This window comes from Gorilla gorilla, chromosome 5, assembly GCF_029281585.2.
Source record: "Gorilla gorilla gorilla isolate KB3781 chromosome 5, NHGRI_mGorGor1-v2.1_pri, whole genome shotgun sequence".
NCBI classification, from domain to species: Eukaryota; Metazoa; Chordata; class Mammalia; order Primates; family Hominidae; genus Gorilla; species Gorilla gorilla.
In genome coordinates this window covers 187634403-187653242 of record NC_073229.2, presented here as the reverse complement: position 1 = coordinate 187653242, position 18840 = coordinate 187634403, and the positions used below count along the sequence as shown (strand labels likewise).

General features: G+C 46.4%; 1 protein-coding gene and 1 long non-coding RNA gene across 7 annotated transcripts in view; one reads left to right on the top strand and one right to left on the bottom strand.

Moving 5' to 3' along the window:
• The first annotated feature begins 4407 nt into the window (after positions 1-4407).
• Positions 4408-18836, top strand: LOC134758791 (uncharacterized). Its single transcript, XR_010134413.1, has 6 exons — positions 4408-4535; positions 4833-5511; positions 8307-8467; positions 9918-10035; positions 14977-15065; positions 17848-18836. It is a non-coding gene; the product is annotated as an uncharacterized lncRNA (long non-coding RNA).
• Positions 13511-18840, bottom strand: part of PACRG (parkin coregulated) — a 576157-nt gene continuing 570827 nt past the window's right edge. For 3 of the 6 annotated variants that reach the window (XM_055391409.2, XM_055391411.2, XM_055391410.2), the window contains exons 6-7: positions 15925-16041; positions 13511-13995 (exon numbers count right to left, since the gene is read on the bottom strand). In XM_055391409.2, coding sequence (XP_055247384.1) covers positions 13835-13995; positions 15925-16041 — 278 coding nt within the window. In that variant the 3' untranslated portion in view covers positions 13511-13834. Of the gene's footprint in view, positions 14195-15924; positions 16042-18840 lie in introns of all 6 variants that reach the window. The other 3 variants (XM_019029891.4, XM_019029893.4, XM_055391414.2) reach the window with 2 other exon arrangements.

The following is an 18840-nucleotide window of genomic DNA, read 5'->3' as shown; positions in this document are numbered from 1 at the left end:
TGGCTCGCTGCAATCTCTGCTTCCCGGGCTTAAGTAATTCTCATGCCTCAGCCTCCTGAGTAGCTGGGATTACAGCCATGAGCCACCATGCCTGGCTAATTTTTGTTTTTTTTTGTAGAGATGGGATTTTGCATGTTGGCCAGGCTGGTCTCAAACTCCTGACCTCAAGTGATCGGCCCACCTTGGCCTCCCGAAGTGCTGGGATTACAGGTGTGAGCCACTGCGCCTGGTGCAGTTTAGCTAACTTATTGAACTATTCGATTTGCTTGCGTGCACTCGGGGAATGTTAGGGTTGTGAGGGACTCTGGGGTTGGGTGGGTCAACTTCCTGCCCAGTATGGAAGTCCCTGAGCATTTCTGACTGTGGCCATTAACTCCTCTTGAAGCTTCCGGAGAGCAGGAACGTCTCCCCCGTCCTAGGCATTGCAGCAGCCCTGAGTCGGGCTTAACTGTCACACAGGACCTTGGGCATGCACCCTGCGGCTGCGGGTGGGATTCTGTTCCTGGAGGCTGCAGAACACACCTGGCCTTGCTGCACCAGCTCCAGGCTGGCGTGTGGTGGACAGATGGAGTGGGCAAAGCACTTCACTTCCCCGAATGCAGGCTTTCTCCTCTAGGATGGAAGCAATGCCGGCCTTACAGTGATTCAGGAGTTAAGAAGAAATTACTTAGGCAGATAGTGAGGGTACGGAAGTCCTCAGTAAGGTTTTCCTTTTCATGTAAAGCAGGCCCAAATTAGTTTCCTTTCTAACAAAGAGCAGCCTGTAAAATCGAGCTGCAGACGTAGATGCCGGCAGTTGTGCCAATCAAGTTCAAGATGGTGGCTCCATCTTCCCTTCTCTTTGTCAGCCACGTGTACAGTAAGGGGCAGACAAGATGGCCTGGCCAACAGGAAAGTTCATTTGCATAATAAGATTAGGGTGGGATGGCCAGGCTTCCCCCTGTGCTATATAAACGTCATACCTGATGGGACCAATCTGTGAGCCCTAATGTAAACCAGACACCGCCTCCTCAAACCCAACTATAAAATCCAGCGCATCTGCTGGCCAGCCTTTTCCTCTGGGAAGTCCCCTCTCTCTCACTAGAGAGAAAGCTGTTTTCCTTTCTCTTTCTTTCTCTCTCCTTTGCCTATTAAACCTCCATTCCTAACTCCTCATGTGTGTCCATGTCCTCAGTTTTCCTGGTGTGAGACAATGAACCCCGGGTATTTACCCCAGACAACATAGCTGCTTCAACAGGCTGTTGTGAGCAGCAATAACAATCTCCACAGAGGGCCCAGAGCGTCATGTTGGCCTCTGGCCTCTGCCCACCCTGTCCATCCCTACATCCCAGGCCCTGGGTTGCTCCTGAGGCTGCTTTAGGCTCCTCTCCTGCTGCACTGGGGCTGTGGCCCTGCAATCAGCCAGGAGGCTCGAACCCAGCAGAAGAGGAAATGGGAGGGCAGGGAAGACCCAGACACCCAACCACAAAGAGACCGCCATGACAGAGCCATGACTGTGGCCTGTGGGTAGGGCTCACAGGCCAGGGACCCCCTGTGTCCTTCCCCCACTGAGGGCACTGCTCAGGATGGGGTCCTCACGTGTTGGGCCTGTCTCACATTGCTGTAAAGAAACACATGAGACAGGGTAATTTATAAAGAGAAGAGGTTTAATTGGCTTGCGGTTCTGCAGGCTGTGCAGGAAGTATGGTGCCGGCATCTGCTGGGCTTCTAGGGAGGCCTCAGTGAGCTTTTGCTCATGGCGGGAGGGGAAGTGGGAGCAGGCAGGTCACATGGCAGGGGCAGGTGTAAGACAGGGTAGGGGCTACACACTTAAAGGACCAGATCTTTCTAGAACTCACTCACCATGGCGAGGACAGCACCAAGCCATGAGGAATCTGCCCCTGTGATGCAAGCACCTCCCACCAGGCCCCACCTCCAACACTGGGGGTTATATCTCAACATAAGATTGGGTGGGGACAAATCTCCAAACAATATCACCTCACTTCTGGGGAGGGGAAGATGGCTGGCATGGCCATGGTGAGCTTCTATCCTGAGTCTGGTCAAGGAAATGTGAGCCAATCTCACCAGAACCCTCTAAGCCCAGGACAAGGGGTGTTCTCAACATACTCCAACCATGCAAGTAGGGTTCCTTGGGTCGCTTTGAAGGAAAAAAATTACAACTACAACTTTCATAAAGAAGCTAAAAATAAACAGATTAAATCTCTTCTGTGATTAAATCCCAGTGACCCCTCACCATGGTTTTTGTCTGTGGTTCTTGGGAAATTAAAAAGTGTTTGTCCAGTCACTGATGATCAATCAGGTTTTAAAAACCAGGAGTAACTGAGAGGTCTCTGAACAAAGAATGTAACGTTGGAACACGGGAGACAGAAGGAAGTCAGGTGTGGCCGATGGCAGCGAGGAGTTGTGGGGTGTTTGTGAATAAAAGGAGCCACACGTCTTTGAAGGATGGACCGAACCAGGCTGACATTTTCACCAATAAAATGTGGAGGAAACAAACTTCAAAGTAATAGAGTCTATGTTCACTGTGGCCAAAAAGAAATGCTTTCTGGTATTCTGTGCTAACACCCAACATCACTTCTCAGGTGTGTAATGTGGAAAACATTAAAGTTTCATGCCTTGGTTTTCAGAGCCATAAACAAACTTAAACAAACGGGTTCCATGGTGTGCATGGAACCTGGTCAGGGCTGTGACATCTGCGTGACACTGGAAACTGGTGCCACGTCACAGAAGGCAGGCTGGTCACAGCGTTGTTTCCCCTGATAACCCGAATGGCCACATCATCTAAGATGAACTTGTCTGGGATTTCAGAGTGGAGTGTATAGGTTTCTGTTCAGATTGTTTTGTTTGTTTTTGTTTTTGTTTGAGATGGAGTCTCGCACTGTCGCCCAGGCTGGAGTGCTCACTGAAACCTCTGCCTCCTGGGTTCAAGTAATTCTTGTGTCTCAGCCTCCCGAGCAGCTAGGATTACAGGTGCGTGCCACCATTCCCGGTTAATTTTTGTATTTTTAGTAGAGTTGGGGGTTTCACCCTGTTGACCAGGCTGGTCTTGAACTCCTGGCTTCAAGCTAGCCACTCGCCTTGGCCTCCCAAAGGGCTGGGATTACAGGCATGAGCCACTGCGCCTGGCCTCTGTTCACCTTGTTTATTCTCTATTTATTTCATATTTTATATTTATATGTTTCACATATCTTCTATTGAAAGATTACGTGTCAGCACAGTATTAAGTGATTTTCACAAAATACCTCCAATGCCTCCCTCCCATTTTTCAGATGGAGAAAGTAAGGCTGGAGAGTAAAGGCAGAGCTGCAGTTTAGTTGGCCTCGAATCCTAACCAAAGGGTTTTACTCTCCACCGCGCACCGGTCTCTAGCCCTCATTTTGTGTTTTAGATTGGAGGCCAGTTTCTCTGCTCTCAAGGCTCGCCTAGACTATCTGTGTATCCAAATGACACCACCTCTTTTTAACTCCAATCCACAATGCTGTCACAAAGCCCCTGAGATCTTTGTCTACTTGTTTTACAGCCCTGCTGTGAACAAACATTGGGATCCAGATTTTAACTTTTTTTTTTTTTTTTTTTTTGGAAAAACAGTACAGTGTTTGCTCTTTAGTGGGAACTATGCTCCCAGTCCTGCAGGCTGGCCTGGTGCAGTGAATTTCCACATGCCTTCACCCCTGTGAGCTCCACAGCAACCACAGCCGGGAGGGCGGGCCTTTCTCCGGCAATGAAGGATGGCGTCCCTTGCGGCTGTAGAAACAGAAGCCGTCCACACATTTTCACTGCTTTGCAGATTCGTACAGATCTTTTCCAGAATAAAGCATTATTCGGCCAGGACTCCTCAGCCTCTTCTGTGAGATGTGGTGGTATTTGTCAGCTATGTGGCCTTTGCCGTGCTGGTGACATGAGTAGCTATTGAAGCAGGTCTCCAAGACTCAATCTCTCCCTTCTCAATAAAGCATTTTAATCAATTTGGTTGTTTGTTTGGGTCATATTTACTGAGCCCTGAATTGATGGAAAAATCACTCCAGCAGGACGTAGCCTCTCCCCTCTCCACAAACAAAGATCCACCACATAATATTAGATTGAGACAAATATTGTCACAGTTCAGGAATGTTTTGCAGTTGGGTTCTCTCTAAACTGCAAACATTCTTTTAATATGGGGAATTCCTATGAGAGCTGTAAAAATCCTACTCATATGACATATTACCCCCTCTTGAATGAAGCCTACTGAAGAGTTATTAAAAATTTACCTTGTTGTCAATAAAGTTCTTTATGGGACATTTTTCTGGCTGCATTTTAATGTCATGTTCGCTGCCCCAGATGTATGAGGAAGGAGACAAAAAGGCCATTTAAAGCTCTGGTTCTAGAATGCCCCTATTATGCATTTAATGAAATCAAGTGGCATGTGGGTTTGCTGTATGTGGACATAGTTTTGGCTGTAGGTTGTTTTCACGAACCCACAGAGACAGAAACCTGCGGCAATGGAGAAAATGCTAATACAGACATCTTACTTCAGTGTCTGGCAAACGAGATTATATGTAAGTCGTTTTAGAAGAACTGATTCTGATTATTTGAATTTTGAGCCTCCACTAGAAAGATTTCTTTCTGTATTAATGGAAATGATTCCTTTTTTTAAAAAGTCTCAAATGTAAAGACAACAATTACATCGAATATTTCGAAATGCCATGTTGAACAGTGAAACTTCTAAGCCTTTATTTTATTATTTTTTTTTTGATAACACTTGAAGCAAAGATAATAGGTTTTTACAATATTGGCTTTTTACTGATGGACTGAAAGCGCATTTTTCTAAGGTACACCTATTATTCTTGTTCTAGATTGAGGACGATGTAGACGTCAGTTTCCCTGACGAGGGAAGCTGCAGCTTTCTGATGATTCCTGAATCCTACATTCTATTAATTTCCCCGAAGAGCCCTATTGCCTAATGGAACATTGCGAGAATGGCCAGTCTGGAAAGCAGGATCAGTGGAGCTGGCTTCTGGCTCACTGGCTTTCAGCTGAGCCTTCCAAATGGCTGGGAATGAACATCCAGTTAGAAGCCTCGGTTTGGAACAGTGGTTCTCAGACTTCATGGTGTGTGACAGTCACTGGGGAACTTGTCCAAACACAGATTGACAGACCCCATCCCAAAGTTTCTGATTCAGCGGCTCTAGGGAGGGCCCTAAGAACACGAGCTCCTCTTCCCAAGCTCCCAGGTGACGCTGAGGTTGCTGCCCCGGGAGCCCACTTTGAGAACTGCTGATCTAGGGTGTGCCGGGGCAACTCTGGCTGTCAGAGGGGTCAGGACACTTGGTTTCCTTCTCTTTGGTCTCACTGAGAATGTGAATGTGAATGGCCTTTTGAGGCCACTTGCACTGAGTCCTCTACAGGGCACATTGGACGGCGGGGGAGCGTCTGGAAGGGGTCTGCACACCGGCTTGCAGCCTCAGTGACGCTCACCTAGTGCGGGTCCTGCGTGGTCCCCAGAGGAACCCAGTGAGAAATCCGGAGGAGACGGTGAGTGTGTCACGTGGCGTCCACACCGGACCCCTGCTTAGGCTGCAGCTCACACGAAGGACGTTGGTCTGTCTTTGAACAGACAGGTGGGCCCTGCATTTCCGGGAGCTTTGGAGGGTATTTAAAATACTTTCCTCTGACTTGGTTTAAACAGAATAATGAACACCTTTCTCCACGAGAGCAGCATCTATTTGTGTTTTCCAAAGCCTGAGTGTCTCCAAGGAATCTTACCTTGGGCTGGTAATTCTTCCCTCAAGACAGCAGTACCTTTGACACAGGACACGCTCCAAAGCCCAGCGCCCCTGTCAAAGTCAGACACGAGGGCAAAGCTCAGCGCCCCTGCCTAAGTCAGACATGAGGGCAAAGCCCAGCGCCCTGCCTAAATCAGACAGGAGAGCATAGCCCAGCGCCCCTGCCTAAGTCAGACAGGACGGCAAAGCCCAGCGCCCTGCCTAAGTCACACACGAGGGCAAAGCCCAGGAGTATCACTCTGTTGCCCAGGCTGGAGTGCAGTGGCAGGATCTCGGGTCACTGCAACCTCTGCCTCCTGGGTTCAAGAGATTCTCCTGCCTCAACCTCCTGAGTAGCTGGAATTACAGGCGAGCACCACCATGCCTGGGTAACGATTGTATTTTTAGTAGAGACGGGATTTCACCATGTTGGCCAGGCTGGTCTGGAACTCCTGACCTCAGGTGATCCACCTGCCTCGGCCTCCCAAAGTGTTGGGATTACAAGCGTGAACCACCGGGCCCAGCCAACAAATGTCCTTTGAAGGCTGACTAGGCCCAGGGTGTGCTTCCTGGCAAGGGAGATGTCATAGTGAAAGGCGCTCCCTGCTCTCACAGAGCTCACGCCCTAGGGTAGAGACAAACAATGAAGAAATAAGTGAAAAATCAAGCATATAGGTACTGTAGTCAGACATTCGTCCATGTTTTGAAGCAAGTAAAGCCATAGGGGACAGAGATTAAGAGGTATGGCGTCAAGGAAGGCCCTTCTGAGGTAGCGACACTTAGCAGAGACCACAGTGAGGCCAGGGGAGGGAGGAGGCTCAGTGAACACTGTGGGGGGCGTCCAGGCACCGCTCTGTGGGGAGGATATGCTGGGCCTGCTGCTGGAGCAGGGACGAAGCCAGCACAGCCTCTGCCCACAGAGGGGCCCAACACCACCAGGAAGAAGCAGCTCAGGAGGAACCAGGGCCACATCCTTCAGGCCACACATCACCCGCAGCAGAGGTCTGGAATGTGCCCCAGCTGGGAGGCAGAAGCCGTTGGAGGGTTGAGAGCATGGGGACCTTATTGGCGTTTAAAGGGTCACTGACTTCCGGGTAGAGGATCCCGCCACCCCTTGCAAGGTTGGGGGTCAGCTGGGGGAGCCAGGGACCTGGACTAGGGTGAGGAGGAGGGGCTGGGACTTGGTCAGATGCAGATCTTGAAGGTGTCGTAGACAGGATTTGTACTGGATTGGGTGTAGACGTGGAGAAAAAGGAGGATGAATCCCGGCATTTTGGCCCCCGTGGTGACATGAGCTCCTGTTCACTGAGCTGGAGCCCTCCGCGGGGAGAGGGTGCGGGGGTCAGAGAGTGGCGGGAGTCAGGTGGGTCCATGCATTCGGTTTGGATCGATCTCTTCAGCATCCTGGGGGAAATGCCCAGCAGGCGCCGGGGAAGTTGAGGCCAGAGAGCAAATGTGAGAATAGGCCATGCACAGACGGCATGTGAATCCACGGGATTGGTAGGGTCACCTGGTGGAAACAGAGGTGAGGCAGAGGCTTGAGTTGGGAGGCCTGTGGTGTTTAGAGGTGAGAAAGAGGAGAAAGACGCAGCAAAGGCGACTGAGAAGGAGCAGTCCGTCTCAGCATGCATGCACCTCCCACACAACACGGCCTGTCCTTACTGCAGTGGCCCTCAGGCTCCCTGGGTGGTTGTCACTAAGCAGGTGGACGGTACATTCTCTCTTCTCCTTCTCTTAATGGAAGCACTGCCATTTCTTAGATGGGAATTACAACATCTGTAAATGCCCTGAAATTATCTTCAAAATACTGTATGTCATGTGCACTTGTCTGGGTAGAAGGTGCAGAGTTTCCAACACATTCTTAAGGCAATGCTAGGGAATATTTCCCAATAAATTCTAAATAAAAAAGAAGCTAAAGTAATAAATTTTTACACTTATCAAGCACAGGAAGAGAACAAATCCTTTCACCCAGATTTAAACTTACAGAAACTTGGCAAAGTAAAAATGAATAAAGAATCCAAGTACCTTACAAATATTCCCACTGGGGAAAGCAAAAGTCAACCTCTGTAACAGAGAAATGCAAATCAATCAATGTGCAAAGGGCACTTTGCACCACATATCTGTCCATGTCATTAACTACTGATAGGAGAATTGGGTAATTGCCAAGTTACTTGTAAGAAGAACCGAGCTATATCAGTAGTGAGATCTAAAATTGGATAAGATTGTGCAAGCAAAAGGAATAGAATCATTTCTTATTGAGGCAACCATGGAAAGAATCTTAGAAACTTTCTTCTATAGCTACTATATGCTTCTTTAATATCATCACCAGCACTTGAACTGGAGCGCAAACTAGGGTTTGCTAGTTAGGGTTTCTTCAAAACAAAGCTTGACTTCTGTTTTGGATTTCCATGCAGCTTGCATGCATCCACACATTTAAGACTGCAAAAGAAACAAAGATGATGGGAGATATTTTTAGAATCGGATTCAACACCGGTACATATCTTCCTGTTGCAAAGTGCTCTTGATTAAGCCAAGTATACTTGTATTATTGTCTTCTCATTGCAGGACAGAGAGGAGGCTGACAGTTCCTTCTGTATTACAACGTCATGATTACAAATAATCATAATAGAGTGCCCATTTTAAAGTGGCCTTTCCCTCCAAGCACACAGGAGACTCCCTCAGATTCCCTAGGAGACCAAAGAAATACTGAATCTACTCCACAAAAGGTAATAGAAACTTTAAGTCCCTTCAAACAGGCGATTTTAACAGAAATGGGGTTGGTTGTGCTTGGGAAAGCTCTTTTTTCTTGGTCTGAAAAAGAATATGGTGTTTTACGAGCTGCCTAGCAAGCCTCCAGTGGACACCTGTGTGGAGGTGGCAGATCCTGGAGAATGGGTACCGCCCTGGTTACCTCTGTGTGACTAGGCACTGCTGGCCCACAAGCTGTGTGACCGCCAAGGTCCTTCCGGGCCCTGGATGTTTGGTGAACATGAATCGACGTGGTGTGAATGGAAACTTGGTCAAAGTCAGTTTCACTTTGCTGAAAGCAAAGCCTCCTTATATCTTGGAAATGTCACATTTTGGACAAACTTTGATCAACGGGTACATTTCTAATGAAGGAAGCTTTCATAGAGGGAATTGTTTGGAAAGCATTTGAGGCTTTCTGATTCCATTTAAAATCCTATTGGAGAATCAAAATTTATATTTAGAAAAATATCCACAGGGCATTTCCCCAGGTATAGTACTCCTTTGAAAGAAGATCCATCTTTGAGCCTCCCAGCTTTTGCTTGCAAAAGGCTCGTGATGAACTTCTCAAAATAACCAACAGAAGTAAAAGAGGCAGCAGTGCATGTTGAAACAGACTTAAAACTCTTTAGTTTTAGCTTCTTTAAATTAGCAGTCTGAGATGTCCCACGACCTATACTGAAACTTCACTAGAGATCCATGGAGGTCAACCCCAGAAGGACTTAAGGGTTTTTTTTTTTGTTGTTGTTGTTTAAGATATCTTCAGCTTTGAAAATAATATTTCCTAAGGATGTAACCATTTCACAGAGCTTTTTAACTCTCTCTCTCTCTCTCTCTCTCTATATATATATATATGTATATATTTGAGATGGCGTTTCACTCTTGTTGCTCAGGCTGGAGTGCAATGATGCAATCTCAGCTTACTGCAACCTCTGCCTCCAGGTTTAAGCAATTCTCTCACCTCAGCCTCCTGAGTAGCTGGGATTACAGGCTGCTGCCACTACGTCTGGCCTATTTTTTGTATTTTTAGTAGAGACGGGGTTTCACCATGTCGGCCAGGCTGGTCTCAAACTCCTGACCTTGGGTGATCTACCTGTCTCAGCCTCCCAAAGTGCTGGGATTACAGGTGTGAGCCACCACACCCAGCCTGAACGCCATATTTTTGACTGACGTTTCTCATGTAGAGTCAGGCCATAAAAATCATGTGCCATTCTTCCCACTCGATGGGCAGGGGAGGATACTCTCATAGAGAGCAGTGTGCCCATGAAGATGACTTCCAGGAGGGCGTGTGGGCTGCAAATCCTGGCATCCGTCTCACTTGGGCCGGTTGGGGGCCAGAGACCACCTACCCCAGCCAATGAGGGCTCAGCAGACATTAGCTCCCGGCTCTCCTGGGGGACCACACGATGACGGAGCACCTGTTTTCTCCAGGTACTTGGTTGGCTGTTTCCCCAGGAACATCCCTCCATCGTCACGGGTATCCCGCCATGGACCTCGGGGAGCCCTGGACAAACATGCATGTGTGCGACGCTTGTAACAAACCTGCAAGGTAGACCTCATACAGCCCATTTTTGGAAGAGGGAGTTGAGTTTTAGAGCATTTACATAATTTGCCCAAGGTCACAAGACAGCTACTCCGTGGTAGAAAGATACTTCAAACGCAGTTCTGCTGGGCTCCCACTCCTGCACTAGAACCATTACGCTGCAGTATCTATCATCGTGTCCTCGCAGTGACCTGGGAAGAGAGGCTGTACTGCAGGCAAGGAAAGATAAAGTGACTCGCTCCAGGCTGTCCAGCTCCCGAGTGACCGGCCCAGCCTTCCCACCCAGCTCCCCTACCCTGGCGTCCAAGGTCTCATTCCTTGCCTCCCTCTTAACTGACTTGAACACCTGAATGGTGTCTTCGAGTAAATGTAACAGTCATAAGAGGACAAACAAAAACCCTTGCCTAATACTCAGTCCCCAGTATTTCCCACTTTTCATCATTCCGTTCCTTTAGCTGTCTTAGAAAGGCGGTTTCAGTGTATAAATGTAGCAGGTGGAAGAAGCTGTTGTCTTGCCCAGAGGCCGTAAAGCTGCCGACATTTCCTCCTTCTCTGTTGAGTTAATCAGAAATTATTTGGCAGGAGACCCGGGTATTATTTTAGAAGGCAGACTTGGGTGGGCTGACCATCGGAAAAAGCAGTCTTTTCTAATTCTATTAAAACAACAAAAATGTGGGTTTGGGGTTTTATTTTGCCTTTTAATTTCCAGAGAACATGATACTATCTATATAGTTATTTTGGGTTTTTGCAAAATTATCTTCTTTTCACAAGAAACTCACCATTGCACGTAAGAAGCATCATATTGTCTGAGGAGTTCTCAAATATATATATCGCTCTGCCCGGGTAGAGAGTAGTCATATTTTGTACTTGTTTTTCTTTGAAATAAAAGTCTGACAGGTATCAGAAACTCTGGTAGCACTTTTCATAGGTTACCCCTACAGCTTATAATTCCGCAGCACGCAGGGGATATCCCCACTTCACAGCTGAGGCGATGTGAGTTTCAGAGAGGTTCAGTATCTTGCTCAAGGCAGCAGAGCAAATAAGTGACAGAACTCGTCAATGAAGCCTGATTTTATTTTATTTATTTTATTTTTTTGAGACAGAGTCTTGCTCTCTCACCCAGGCTGGAGTGCAGTGGCACAATCTCAGCTCACTGCAACCTCCACTTTCTGGGTTCAAGCGATTCTCCTGCCTCAGCCTCCTGAGTAGCTGGGATTACAGGAGCCCGCCACAAGGCCTGGCTAATTTTTGTATTTTTCAGTAGAGACAGGGTTTCACTATGTTGGCCAGACTGGTCCCGAACTCCTGATCTTAGGTGATCTGCCCACTTTGGCCTCCCAAAGTGCTGGGATTACAGGCATGTGAGCCACTGTGCCTGGCCAAAGCCTGATGTTTTAATTCCAAAGTTAGGGCTCTTGGCTAAGTGGCCGGGTCTTCTTGCTCCTCTACCAGGCAGTTTTCATGAGTATAATGAAGGATCAGCAGCCAGAGCTGCCAACAGAGCCGGGTCAGAGCCATTCCAGCACCAGCTTTCAAAGGCGCCAACAAGCCATGGTCCTTCTAACTAATAACCTTATGAACTTTGGTGTTCCTTTTGATTGTTTCACTGACGCCAGCTGATGGATGCAATTGAATGTCATAGTTTGCAGAATAACCTGCCTTAATCTGTGGATGTCTACTTCTATCTGTGCCTTTACCAAATATTATGCATCAAAGTCAATTTGTCAGCCGGGCGCGGCGGCTCATGCCTGTAATACCAGCACTTTGGGAGGCCGAGGAGGGCGGATCACCTGAGGTTGGGAGTTCAAGACCAGCCTAACCAACATGGAGAAACCCTGTCTTTACTAAAAATACAAAATTAGCCAGGCATGGTGGCGCACACCTGTAATCCCAGCTACTTGGGAGGCTGAGGCAGAAGAATCGCTTGAACCCAGGAGGCAGAGGTCATGGTGAGCTGAGATCACGCCATTGTACTCCAGCCTGGGCAACAAGAGCAAAACTCCATCTCAAAAAAACAAAAAACAAAGTCAGTTTGTCTTATCCAATCACGCCTCTCCCTTCACCGTAGAAAATGCTTACAGAAACAGGATGGTAGCTCTTTAGATGCTAGATTTCACATGCTGAGACAGTAATAAGGGGAAATGAACGATGAGCTCATTTTCAAAATTGGTGTTTGCCTTTAGAAACTTATGCCTTAGATAGTGAAAACAGTTTGGAGGCTGACGCTTAGTGCATGGAGAAACACATTCCACTTCTCCACTTCTTTTTTTTTTTTTTTTTGAGATGGAGTTTCGCTCTTGTTGCCCAAGCTGGAGTGCAATGGCACGATCTCGGCTCACTGCAACCTCCGCCTCCCGGGTTCAAGCAATTCTCCTGTCTCAGCCTCCCAAGTAGCTGGGATTACAGGCGCATGCTGCCATGCCTGGCTAATTTTTGTATTTTTAGTACAAACGGGGTTTCATCATATTGGTCAGGCTGGTCTCGAACTCCTGATCCACCCCTCTTGGCCTCCCAAAGTGCCGGGATTATAGGCGTGAGCCACTGCACCTGGCCTCATTTCTTCATTTTATGCAGAAGCTGCACTTTGCTACAGGAACGAGATACTTTCGGCTATGTATTTCTAAGCAGTTACAGCATCTCTCAGGTGTGCAAAGTCAGTGTTCCATCTTTATGAAGTTTTCTGGGCTAAGTTTCAAATGCCTGAAGCTCCCATCTGACGTGCCTGAAGAGCCACGATCTGGGGCTATCTTACAGTTGCTCTTCCCTTTGGGCACTTTTTTCTTTTTCAATTGAATGAAAAAGTGCATGTCTTTTGTCTTTTTTTTTCCTTTTTGGTCTCAATAAAATCCCCAAAAATGGCCATCAGACCCACTGCGTGCTATGAGAAGTCATCCAACTAGTGGGAGGAAGCAAGGAAGAAGAGCTGCCAAGGAAGAATTTTGATCCGTTTCAAGGAGTAATCATTAAGATATATATAAGTCATTTTCAAAAATAATTAAAAGCCCTAAACAAACTGCCAGATAACACTTTTGCCAATAACACACCAGGTCCTGAGATGCAGTGTGCCATACGTTGGAGAGACAAGGATTCAAGCTAGCCCTTATCTTTTTTTTAAACATATTTGCCAAGTTACGTTTCACACGTAACCCTGACCCCATCCTCTCCCTAGTCTTCCCCTACCTGCACCCAAATATAAACTGAAAAGCCCCTGAAGCCCAGATCACTAGTAGGCTAGAGGCATTAATTACAACTGTAGCTGAGGTTATAATGGGCTGCAAAAATTTCCTGCTGTAATTGGAATATAGATTCAACAGTTTTATTGAATGTCAAAGCACATTATTCCGCACAGCTGCTAGAGAGGCACTGCTGAACCCATGCTTCTCTTCCATGACAAACACCTATTAAGCAGTCAGCATAAACTCTTCCCTTACAACCTCTGACATCACCCCCAGGGCAGGCACACACAGAACAGCAATTGCTGAATTGCGTATGAAAATTATAGTTTATTGTCTATACAACTGAAGGTTTAACTCGGACTCCTGCTTCTGTCGGAGCTGTATAAAGAAGCAATTCTTCTGTTAGAACAAATAAGCACAGTACACTATTGTAATCTAAGAAACAGGCACTATTTATGTATTGGAAAGCCTTGCTCTCAATAGGGCTAACAGTCCAATGGCCCATAAGCCACTGTTTTAGCAGCTGTAGAAAAGAAAGCTGTGGAAGTCACAAGGAATGAGATGCTAAAAGCAACAGACAGATGATCCCAACACCAACGGGAGGCTTCAAGTCCCAGCTGCTGCCACTGTTAGTTCAGCAAGCAAGACTCGTAGGTTGGGACCACGTACTTAATGTTGATAAAGGCATTTTCTCCTCCGTAGCGCTCGAAGGCCTCCAGCGTCTCCTGGATCAAGTCCCCAATGTTCTCCCTCTTCTGCTGGCTGTAGTCAATGCCGTCTCCGGAGTTCACTGGTGCATGCAAACACACAAAGAGGCCAGTTACTTCTCTGCAATTTCCCGAAAAGTCCTACACAGTCGAGGCATTTTCTCTGAATGCTTATTAGGAGACACAAACATGCAAGATTTTTACACGATCTTGCGGAGTTTTAAAAGCAGTGGCAACTGTACAAAAATACCAAGTCCCAGATTGGAGCCGATGAAAAATAACCTAAAATAAAGGAATAACAGAGTAAACAAAAGTAAGTGAATCACAGTTACAAGAAAGATGACAAGTCGGGGACTCTCTTTCTTGATCTATTGTATACAGAGTGTTCTCTTGGGCCCTGAGTTTTCCAAAATCACAGCACGGCGTACTTAGAAGGAACAGTCCATTGTGAGATCAGGCTGTTCGTTCCGTGTGATTTAAAATGGATCTGCTTTGGAATGAGGCTTAGCCCCCACCCGCATCTCTGCTGCTTTTGAACACATGGCAAACTCTTTCTCCTGAATCCCAGTAATCCAAGTGTTCAGTTCCTTGAAATCATTTTGCTCATTCCAGGTGCAGGTGGGACAGGAGGAAGCTGCTTCTCCTGCCCTGGCTGCTCCCTAACTATCACTCAATGCTGGGATGACAGCTATTTGTCAGTCAGGGCTTTGCAGGGAGTTTGTGCCACTGCTAGTTTTGGAGTCCCCAAGTCCGGGGAGGTGTGTCAGCTGCAGAGTCTGGAAGTGACCGCTTCAGCTGCCTCTGATGCTACGAGGGAAGCAATTCCTAGGGTGGCCTTCAAAGGCCGGGAACCTATGGCTAAGAGCCTCTCCTCTACACCACAAACTCAATCTCAGATCACTCAGGAAAGAGATATGCGATTGTATCCAAGCTGCAGGAGTTACCAATGGTGAGGGAGTCTGACAAAAATGGGGCCCCTTAGCTTCCATTCTGCGTGTAGATATTCCACAATTGTTTTCTCTAATGATAGTCATTCCACACTTTCTGTTGTATTCCACTCCTAGGTTACCAAGGGCTTCAACGACATTTATTCTCCCAGCAAGCAAGTCATGAGTGTGTCCTGCCTTATCTATGGTGGAAGGAAAGTACACAGGTGGGCTGGGAGGACCCAGTAGGATGAGGGTGACAGCTCAGGCCTAGAGGGTGCCATGGGGCCAGGGACCTTCAGTGCAGCTTGAAAATGTGCATTTCACCAGAGAAAGAATTCATTTTATTCATATTTCAAGTGTAGACCCACAATGTTTATCTTGTTTGAATGTGAAAATAATAGAGGGAAAAATGGTGTTTCCAACCTTTTATCCTTCATTAGTCAGTCGAGACATTTAAAAAAGACTTAGTAATGGTTCAGACCAGAATAAATATAACAATTGCAATCCTACACAGCACAGGGAAGCAGTTCTTTTGCTTGATTTTTCCAGAAACTTATTAGAGAAATATCACTGTCTTCTGTGATATACACACAATAAATTTCTATCCTTATTCTTTTCTTTTGGTGAGGGTGAAGGCAGGCAGATATATTACTAATTTTCAGAAAAAAAAAGATTGTGAGTCATACAACTGTAGTGCATGTCATTTATTCATAATAAATGACCTTAAAATGGTTCACAAAGCCATTGTGATTAGGTGGGTTTTTCGTTCCTCATAGTACATATGTTTGTGCTGTCACAGGTAAAGCTGGATTTCAATTTATTTAAAGTTTGATCATCCCAAATATTCAAAATGTTATATATATATGTATATATATACACACACACGAATGAGAGAGAGGAACAGAGAGAGAGAGAGAGAGAGATGCTGGATACAGTGACTCATGCCTGTAATACCAGCACTTTGGGAGGCTGATGTGGGAGGATGGCTTGAGACCAGGAGTTTGAGACCAGCCTGAGCAACAACAGCAAGACTCCATCTCTATAAAAGAAATTAAAAAATTAGCTAGGTGTGGTGGCATGTACCTATAATCTCAGCTACTTGAGAGGCTGAGGTGGGAGGATCACTTGAGCCCAAGTGGTCGAGGTTGCAACAAGCCATGATCGCGCCACTGCACTCCAACCTGGGCAAAGAGTAAGACCCTGTCTCAAAAACAAACAAACAAAACAAAAAGAATATATCAGATAAACAAGAGATAAGATTTTGAAACAAAAGGGTCCTTGCCCTATTGTTTTTGAGGAAAACAACGATACACTTTGTAAAAACAAACATGTAAACGGATATGCATTTGAAGTCCACCGGTTCTTCTGTTTATATTTCTTAAGATTGTCATGGTGTTCGGAGGCGTGAGAAGGTGCAGGCAGGAATGGCTGCATGGGGGAGATGAAGCCCTGTGGCTCCGCTTGCGGGGAGCCTTCCAAGAAGGGCTTTGAGTTGGATTGAGAGAGGAGGAGGAAGCTCGTGTTGGAAGGAGGCGTTGTTGACATTTGTTACAGGTGTAAAGAAAAGATGTTAAGGAAGAAGGTGGGCAGGATGAAAAGCAACAGGGGATTTGAACAGAGGTGCTGGTAGGAGGACCCTGCGTGACAGGGGAGGTCAGCAGCAGAGAATGTGCTTTTTAGAAACAACTTCAGCTTTCCAGGATTCCAACCAAAGCAGGGACAAATGTCCCCTCAGAGTTGGGCTCATCTTTGTGTGCCCCTTCTCCCCAAATTATAGCTGATAAACTCCTCCTAGGCATGAAAGAGGTGGACCTAGGGAGAAGGTGGCATGGCCTGTTTGCATAGGACAGAGCCCATTGCATAAACCCTTGGAGGGCACACGGAAAAGATAGTTGATGATGATGCTGAGTTGTGGCTGCTGTGATCAAGTTCCTTATGGACAAAGATACATACATTAGTCACTCATAAATGGTGCCTTTTGTCGGCATATTAGTCAGAAGGTCAAGAGCTGAATAGACCAGGAGACAGACATATTTTCCTGATGGAGGGAAAGGGCATGGAAGATCTGCACACAATGGAAAGCTTAAAGCACCTGCTTTTCCACTGCCCCAGAAGGCAGCAATGACAAGCAGAACTTTATCTCATGTTCTTACTTTTAAAAAAAATTTGACCATAGGAGTAAGTAAACTATGTAGCTTTTTTTGTTTTTCACAGTGTATAACCTCAAATGATAAAAGAACAAAACACAATAGGAGTTGCTTATTCAAAAAGTGAGTTGGAGTTGGAATATTTGTGGTTGCAGAATGCGTATCATTGGGGTAGAAAAAAGACCAAAAAAGGAACACCTCCCTTACTTTTCATGCTGAAACAATGACCCTGCACGGTTTGGGGTCTAACTATGTTGAGAAGCAGGTGAATCATGAGGTCTCCATTTCAAACCTGCTACATTGACAGTTTTTTGAGAGCCTAAAATTGAGATGATCAAGTTTGAACTCACCATTTTAAATACATGCGACACTTGAAAAATACGTTGTGAGAATAGGACATTAAAACGAATAAACCCAAATGGTTATTTACAATTGTCAGTTCTGATTAGGAAAATGACACTTCAATTTAGAAAGCAAGGAGTGGATTTTATGTATGTGAGCTAGAAAATATACATTGATGATGGAAAAGATATGTTTTATTTATAATCGAACAAATAGAATGAAAGCAATGGTTTAAACCAGACTTGGTGCTTCTGGAAAGATGACAGGCAGGCAGAGGAGAACGAGGGATTTAGTTTCTGTTCTTGGAGATCCCTCCATGCAGGAGGCGTGCGACCTACTGCCTCAAAGTTGTTCTTGGTTAAGAATTACTTTAAGTGCATTTATTCCTCTGAATATTGGTGTTTTTGATGATGTAAGCAGTTCAAGCATGAATAATATGCACACTCATTTTTCTATCTAAACCTCCTTAAACTGTCCCCACCGGATGCTTTCTCTTTCCGGATACCATTTTGTTCAGAACTAGGACGCACGTGTCTATCCCGGTCTCTGGTCTCTTGTCCAGCGATAGCATCCTCCGGGCTGCGTGAACTCAGCTTGGGGCTGTGAAGGGACAGCCGTACATCTTGTCACCGAGGGCCACCGCAATGGGGAGCTGCACCTGACACATTTACATTTCACAAAGATATCTGCCACTCCGTGGACACGGACCAGCAAGAGGCTTGGATGACGTAGGATTCTGATGATGTATTCTCCATTTCAATTCTAGACTGTGTGCAAACTTCATTCTTTCTTCTACGTTCTTTAGTTATGACTATTACAGGAGAAAGGAAAAAATCGAAGGTGAAGGAAGCAAAGACAGAAAGGAAGGACAGTTTGGTGGCCAGAGCGAGGTCTTTCCACGTCACTCCCGGGACGTGTGCTGACGCGTTGCTCCTCCGTCCTGCAGAACGCCGTGGGTCGTGGCAGCAGCTGCAGCTGTTTCACAGGCTGTCCTCCTGTAGACTAAGCATCTACTCCGCGCTATAGGGCAATGCGAGACAAAAAAGACCCTAGCCTTCCCGGGAGCTTGCCATCCAGCTGAGGAAGCCTAATTAGCCACGCTTCCTGTAGAATACAGTGGTCACTTTCTCCTCCATGGAAGTATGTCTGGGCCCACGCACCCCACTCCTTCCAGAGCCTCCACGCGCTGTGTGTCCCCCGTGGCGCTTTGCTTGCCACCGAGCCCTGCGTCTTGAGAACTCTGAACGGTTTGTTGTAGTCAAGACACTCAGAGATCCTAGAGACGCGAAAAGCAGGAGGGGAACGTGTGACGGCCACTGCGAGGCTCAGGGAGAGTTTAATTCAAATTTGGATTTTTCTCTTACGCTTTGGGGCAATACTGTTAAATGGTAAATATATAGCCATTGTATGAACAGCAATACACAAAGGAGTTATTTGGAAATGAAAGCCTTATTGAAGGCACTGGAAAAATAAAACAAATAAATGCTTCCTTTAGATTGCTCATTCAACA